This window comes from Lygodium microphyllum, chromosome 17, assembly GCF_053477565.2.
Source record: "Lygodium microphyllum isolate KBCC chromosome 17, Lygodium_microphyllum_v1.1.10, whole genome shotgun sequence".
Taxonomy (NCBI): Eukaryota; Viridiplantae; Streptophyta; class Polypodiopsida; order Schizaeales; family Lygodiaceae; genus Lygodium; species Lygodium microphyllum.
Window position 1 is genome coordinate 43,868,311 of NC_141151.1, and position 7,563 is coordinate 43,875,873.

General features: G+C 38.2%; 1 protein-coding gene across 1 annotated transcript; it reads right to left on the reverse strand.

Moving 5' to 3' along the window:
• Positions 1-1,817: 1,817 nt before the first annotated feature.
• On the reverse strand, positions 1,818-2,473 carry LOC148021838 (uncharacterized). Its single transcript, XM_087696763.1, has one exon. The coding sequence runs from the start codon at positions 2,471-2,473 to the stop codon at positions 1,862-1,864; it is 612 nt and encodes a 203-aa protein (XP_087552889.1). The 3' UTR covers positions 1,818-1,861.
• Between the last annotated feature and the right edge of the window lie 5,090 nt (positions 2,474-7,563).

Here is a 7,563-nt window from a genome sequence, read left to right on the forward strand (position 1 = left end):
ATAAAGAGGCAATTTACTTGCAAGTATATGCCACAGCAAAATGGGGCTACAGAAAGAAAAAACAGGCATATTTCAAAGTTGCACGGGTGTTAATAGCTGAAAAGAATATGCCAAAACATTTTTGGTCTGAAGCTATTCATACTATTGTCTACATTATGAGTAGAACACCTAGAGCTATAGTTCATGGGATGACTCCTGAAGAATACTTTAATGGCAAGAAGCCCGATGTATCACACTTAAAGGTATTTGGCTGCATTGCATATGTTCATGACTGGCCAAAGACCAAGCCACTTTTACCCAGGTTAACAAGCCAACTCCTAAGAGTTGTTGCACTAAACAAGTGATTATTTGCACTAATTGTTTTAATTTGACTCGACTTAGCCTTCCCTAATATCTACAACGTTGTTTGTAGTAGTCCAACTGCAAAAATTCTAAACTTCAATAAATTATACTGGGCACTAAATTGCTAAACCTAAGATAAGTATGGTTTCTCCCCATCTCTCAGAGGCAGCTCCTCATAATGTTCTCCTGCCATGCTAGTGGCGGTTTATCCAGGAAATGTTTTTAATGTTTGACTTTGGAAAGGTTGTTTCAGGGATATAGATCTCTTAGATCTATTTGTATATCTCCGTTTAAAATTCCTTTTTATGTTTTTCTCCACCTGATTAAAATTAATTCTTTTTATTTGTTTAATTTTAAACAAACATTCAAATCAAATTTTCTAGCGTACCATAAACCCCTAAATTTTAATCTCCCTTGGTAGACGTTTCCCACTCCGTATATAAATTTCGTCGTTGCTTTTAATTTTTAAATAATTTTTTTTCCGTTCCGCGAAAATCACGTCCTTTCTTTTCTTCTTCTATAACCAGTATCAAGCATGATAAAACAAGTTCTTTCCACACTCTTATGGTTCACATACAACGTTCATTTTAAATCCCGTATATCCCCTTAGTTTTCTTTAAATTATCCTAGTGGCCCTCCACTCCATGTATTTAAGAAGTTGATTGTAAAATGAATAACATGTAAAAATCTAATATATATACTGAGGCTTTTTCCTCATGCCATCCAATCATCAAATTGTTTGATTTTATTTTGGTTTTAATTTAAACTAAATTTTATAACTGCAACCTAACATTATTAATCATTATAAAGTGTTGTCAAACTTTTTATTTGTAATTTCCCATGTTTCCTAAATGTTCACACCGTGTATAATCTATCCTTTCAAAACCAAAACACCATATCTTTATACGAGCATTTCTTAAGTAAAATATTATTAAATCATTATTTCTTTTCTTTAACCCTTACAACATAAATGCACTAACAAATCAGAGATTTTGTTTCCAATATTTCACTGAGAATCCATAGTTTATATCAATAAATAACACATTTTACGTAAAGGAAAACTATGCTTTTTCCCTAAATATAACTCTTTTATAATTTTTGAATATAACAAAACATCTTTAAACATCTTGATAGAAATTCAGTAAATTCCTTGACTCATAAGCTTTATAGGAAAAATATCAGAACTTATAAATTTTTAGATAGTAATTTTATAAAATTTTATTTATGATAATTTTAAGTCATTTTTTAGTATTTTCGACTGTTTTTTTTTTAATAAATAAAAACCAGTACCGATAAATACAAACAACCATGTAGCATGAGAAAACGGGTTTAAAGACATATTTTAAAAATATTAAACTAAAGAAATTATCATGCCATATCATTTATTTTAGATAAACCAGTTAGACACTTACTTGGAAAACCCGCGAGTCGTGATTGCGTCTTTGGGGTCCGCGTCCTCTTGCAGTCCAGCCAAGGTATCAAGTGTTACTGAGGTTTTCTGATATGTTGTATTCACTTGCTACCACTTCTTCTTAAGCCCTTCAATTAGCTCTTGCTTCTCGAACTCTTCCAACCTCCTGGTATTTGGTTGAGTTCCCACTCCCTGCCTTTTAGATCCTTCTGAGTTTGCTTTACTTTGATTTTCCTTCAAAACTTTATTATAGTTCACAAGATACTTTGGAACTTTTCCGTAATCAGGCTTTTCAACATACGGCCGCACATAAACCAGCAATTTCTTTGGTGTCGAATGGATTATCTCAACAGCATTTGAAGTGATAAAATCCTTGTGGGGATGCTTAAGAACTGGCTTATCGTGTGGAATGGGCGGCTTGAAGCGTATTTTTGGAGTCCGAATCACAAATGGCCGAAGTTTGACCCTCGAATGCTTCTTCAGAAACTCATCGGTGTGGGGATTCTGCAACCCCGGCAGATGCCCAAATGTTGCTTTGGACCGCCTCAACTTGGCATATGTCAAGAATGTATCTTCCTCTGCATTGTACTTGGATTTGGGGTAAGAGCGGTGCTTGCTAGTGGAGGAAGGGGGAGGAGGGATGAGGTTGTAGACGCTCTCGACGTTGTCCCGAAGCATCGTTCTTTGTCCTTCTCGGATGCGTCCCTGTAACTCGGTCATGGCGAACCTCTCTCTCTCCCTCTCTCTCCACCATCTTGGCCCCTCTCCTCAGACAACGTGGCGTTTAGCCGCACATCGCCGACTTCTGCCATTCTCTCTCTCTCTGTCATGGCACCCCCCTGTTCATAAACGAATTACCTCCTAAGAGGCACACATTCGTCTGCAAAAACAGCGCCCTCTTTTCCTGTAATTTTTCTGCGTTGTGATTCATCATGTCTCCCCAAATCATCGCTACTGCATCCTTGATAACCACCATGCAACACAACGGTTTTTTTTTTTAGCACAAGTCATGCTTGCGGTCCCCCCTCCCAAAGTTCTTTATGAAACAATAACGGCCTTCCCAGTCAGTCTTCCCTCCTCTCTCTCTCTCTCTTGTGCCAAAGGCAAAGCAAGTTGTCATTAGTTGGAACAGAGAATACGGCGAACTCTGAGTTCGCCTTGCGCACACTTCGTATCGCTTCCTTCACCAACAGGCCATGCTTTTGTTTTCCCATCTTTCTCTTATGCAGATGATGGCACCTCTTCCCTCCTCACGGTAGTTCGCATCCCCCCTTTCCCTCGCATAACTACCACACCCATATGAATAGTCCAATGCATTATCATAGACAATATAGAGGTTGCTTTCATTATAGTATGCCTAGTCTTGGTAGCCTTCTATGACCTATGACAAGGGTCAGATTTGCCTTCTATATCATGTGTATTTCTCTTTGGATTAGACAAAGGAGAGAGTAGATCATAAGGAGTGCAAAGAGTGTCAATTATTGTATATTGAACTTATGTCCCCTCTAATACATGGTTGAGAGAGAGCATTTTTTTAAAAGCCCCAACCTATCTTATTTTAACTTTTTGCACACACATTTTAGGAAATTAATATAGATAGAGTTGAATTTCATGCACACACTATAGTAAATATTGGAGTATTGAGGCAAAGTGGTACATATTCATAGCTAGCAAGGATAGTAACACTAATTTAATAAGAGAAAATGTGGGGTGTGTTTTAGCTAGCAAAGAAGGAATCTCCTTTGTGCATTTTAACTTGCAAAAGGTTATGGTACATGATAGTTGTGGTTGTGCAATTGCTTCCCACGCCATTTGGTAATCCCTCATGCATGGCTTACAAATACCATGGCCTAAGTTTGAAGCTTTTGAAGAAATTTATTGACTTGATCCCCTTTGCCATGGGATGTAAACTCATGTTGCCTAAAGAACCAAATGGCCTCTGCAAATCAATGTTTGAATCCTATGACCTTGCTGCCCAGTGTACTTCATGTGCAACTGCAGCTACGTCTCTGGATATATCCATTCCAAAAAAGGCCCTTTGTAAATACTAAGTGGCTTGGTCGATATTGCTAGCTAGTGCTACTACTATGCTTCATACAATTGGCACACTTTGAGTTTTAGTGAGTTCTCTTTAGTTCTTCTAGGTTCTCTTGCCGTTATTCATATCCTTAGAAGCTAAGGGAATGGTCAGACATCTTATGAGTGGGAATCCACAATGATGGATCATCTTTGTTTAATGCGATTGTACCTTTAGTGCCATCTCAATTTTCTATTGAGGACTTTAACACAATTCTCCTTTGTTGTAACCTAGGCTCATTAAGCTCAAAGAGAACTGCATAATCTTCCATGAATGACATGATTTCTAGTGGCTCTAAGGATGTGGATTGCATAAACTCAAAGGATTCCATTTTGCAAAGTCCTATAGTCTCTAATTCTAGGTCTCCAAAGCCTGTGCCTCGCAAATGAGATATAAGAGTTTCCTGTGATTGTAGATAGGCCAAAAAATTAAATTTTGTACCTACATTCCTTGGCCAGACTGCAAGGACACGGCTTCCAAAGACAGCAACAACGAACACCGCATCTGCATTGAATTCATGTAAAAAATTAGTAATAAGGTGTCAATTGTATACAGTTTTGCCAAAAATTTGTTGCAATAAATGGCATGTTTTTAGGTGTTGTCAGTTCATGTGTCAGATGAGCAATCAAAGTTGCTTGATTCAAAGGCTGAAAAATGTATTTTTATTGGATACTCTTTAGAGCAGAAAGGGCATTGTTGTTATAACCCTGTCTCACTGGTGAGTTTAGAGTGAGCAGGGACATTATTTTTTATGAGATAAGCAGTTGGTACCTGCTGGTGATGTATTAGATGATGATAATGATCACGCTAGCTATGTGCAGAAAGAAAAGCAAGAATCACGAAGTCTTAGTGGACTAGAAACATCATCTGGTACTACACCTATAGTGAGCCCTTGGTCTGGGAGACTAAGGAGTAGCCCCACATCTTCAGGTGTATCTATAAGTATTGCAAGAAAAGACAAAGAAAAGAAGAAAGTGCTGGATGGTAATGATCCATCTACTAGTCATTTGGGATTTGATGGAGATTCTAGTGGTTCAAAGAGTTTGGATGATGAGCCTTCAGTCAAGACATCAGGTATACAGAGAGCTCATGGTAATGTAAAGGCTCCATTGAGTAATCTAGTGGTACACAAGTCTAGCAGGGTCAGATACCCTATTGAAAGATTTGGCTTTGAAGGTTATGTAGCTCACCATTATGCTTATATGGTGAAACTAGTTGAGGATGTTGAGCCCACTTATTTTGAGGATGCTATTGGTCATGCTCATTGGGATGTAGCAATGGATGAGGAGATGGTTGCATTAGAAGCCAATAAGACTTGGGATTTAGTACCCTTTCCTAAGGGTAAGAAAGCTATTGGCTGTAAGTGGGTTTACAAAGTCAAGCATAATGCAAATGGTTCAGTTAGGAGGTATAAGGCTAGGCTGATTGCAAAAGGCTATGCTCAAACATATGGCATAGATTATGAAGAGACATTCAATCCAGTTGCTAGGATGGAAATTGTTAGATGTGTGATTGCCTTGGTAGCAGCCAAAGGTTGGAGTTTGCAGCAAATGGATTTTAAGAATGCCTTCTTGCATGGTGAATTGCAAGAAGAAGTGTATATGGAGCAGCCAATAGGTTATGAGGATTTACAGCATCCTACATATGTGTGCATGTTAAAGAATGCACTCTATGGGCTGAAGCAAGCACCTAGAGTATGGTCTGACAAGATTGGAGAGTATCTTGTCAATATTGGATTTTGTATTTTTTATGTTGATTCTCACTTTATGTGAGAAGGAGAGATGCAGGTTTGGTCATCATAGTCAGTTATGTCGATGACTTGATTATTACAGGTGACAGAGACAATGGGATTGTTGAAGTTAAGGACTTCTTGAAGAAGAAGTTTGAGATGAAGGACCTGGGTGAGCTGAGATACTTTCTTGGTATTGAGGTGATCAGATGAGATGATGGTATATGGCTATCACAAAGGCAATATGGCTTGGATATGTTATCCAAGTATGGTATGATAGCATGTAAGCCTCTTTCAATACCATTGGAGCAAAATGTGAAGCTAAGTGTTGGCGTTGGGGATGAGATAGAAGATCCTACTATGTTCAGGAGGATACTAGGGAGTTTGGTTTACATGACTATCACAAGGTCAAACTTCAGGTACGATGTTTGCCTTGTCAGTCACTTCATGTAGATGCCTAGAAAGCCTCATTTGGATGCAATTAGACATATATTGAGATATGTGAAGTCCACTTTACATTATGGACTTTTTAATGAGGCAGGTAAGGATGTACATGTCTTTGGATACATAGATGTAGATTGGGCTAGTAGCATGTCAGACAGAAGATCTACTTGTGGATTCATGTTTTCGCTTGGTAGTGTAGCAGTTATATGGAGTAGCAAAAAGCAACCTACAGTTGCTTTATCGAGTATGGAGGCTAAGTATAGAGGTGCTGCTATGGCAACATGTGAGGTGGTATGGCTACAAAAGTTATTAAGTGATTTGGATGTGCAGGGAGATGGTCCAGTTGTCATTCATTGTGACAACATAAGCAGCATATAGTTAGCTAGGAATCCAGTGTTCCATGCTAGGACAAAACACATTGAGGTGCACTATCACTTTGTGAGAGAGAAGGTACTTGTAGGAGAGATTGACTTGGTATATGTCAGCATACATGATTAGATAGCTGACATTTTCACAAAGGCATTGGGTGCACAGAAGCTTTGAAAGTTCTTAAACATACTTGGAGATGCAGAGATAGAGTTGAGCTTGAGGGGGAGTGTTGAGATGGCAAGCTCAACATGTGTGGACATTGATGATGGACCGCCTGGCTAGATGAGTCCACACGTCTACACTTAGCACATTGGTGGTCATTATGATACTCACATGGCCACTGAATTATCACTTATTATATTTAGTTTGTTACACCTACCTACAATTGGAAAAGATATAGCGCCAATCAATTAGTGTAGTCTGTTATGCACTATTTGACTTAGTAGGCCACTTTCCTTTATGTTGTATCTTATCTATACTTTGTGTACATTGTATAGTGTATTGAAGAAGAAGAAGAAATTAGTAAGAAAACGTTTTTGGCCTCCATCTCTCTTCTTGTGTTCTTGAGTGACCCTCTTGTGTATACAATGTGTGTTTGGTGCAACAACTCAAGCAAGTCCCCCCACCACACGATTCTTGATAGCTATGGGGCCTACTAGCTAACAACAAAGCATGTCTAAACATAGAAATGTTATTGTTTTGAACTTGATTCTCTTGCCTGCAATTGTCATGTTGAACCAGCTTGTCTTCAAATGCCATGTTCTTGGGCCTACTGCCTAACAATAGAACCCATCCAGTTCTTCAATGTTTTTTTTTTTAAAGCACACAAATATGTGTAATTATGTTTGAACTCACACCCTCCAATTGCATCTTATCAAAAAAGATTTAACTTGCTACTAATATGTTCCATGGGACTACAGATTTAACTATCAAATCATCAAATGCATCCTATGCATCATCAAGTGAACCACATTTCATATACATATCAATCAAGGTATTACCGACCACATAATCTTTTTCACATCCTTCCTTCACAATCAAAGCATGGGCTTTTTTCCCCTCATCTAAAGCTCATGCTACCACAAGCTTTTAAAATGCAAAAAAATGAGGCACCATCTAGGGAAGCATAATCTTGCACTTGCATGGCATTAAAATAATCCAAAATTTTCTCAATAAGGCCATTTTTGACAA

Excerpts from the sequence above, each read along its gene's own strand:
- LOC148021838 (XM_087696763.1), bottom strand. The coding sequence starts at position 2,473 with ATGACCGAGTTACAGGGACGCATCCGAGAAGGACAAAGAACGATGCTT.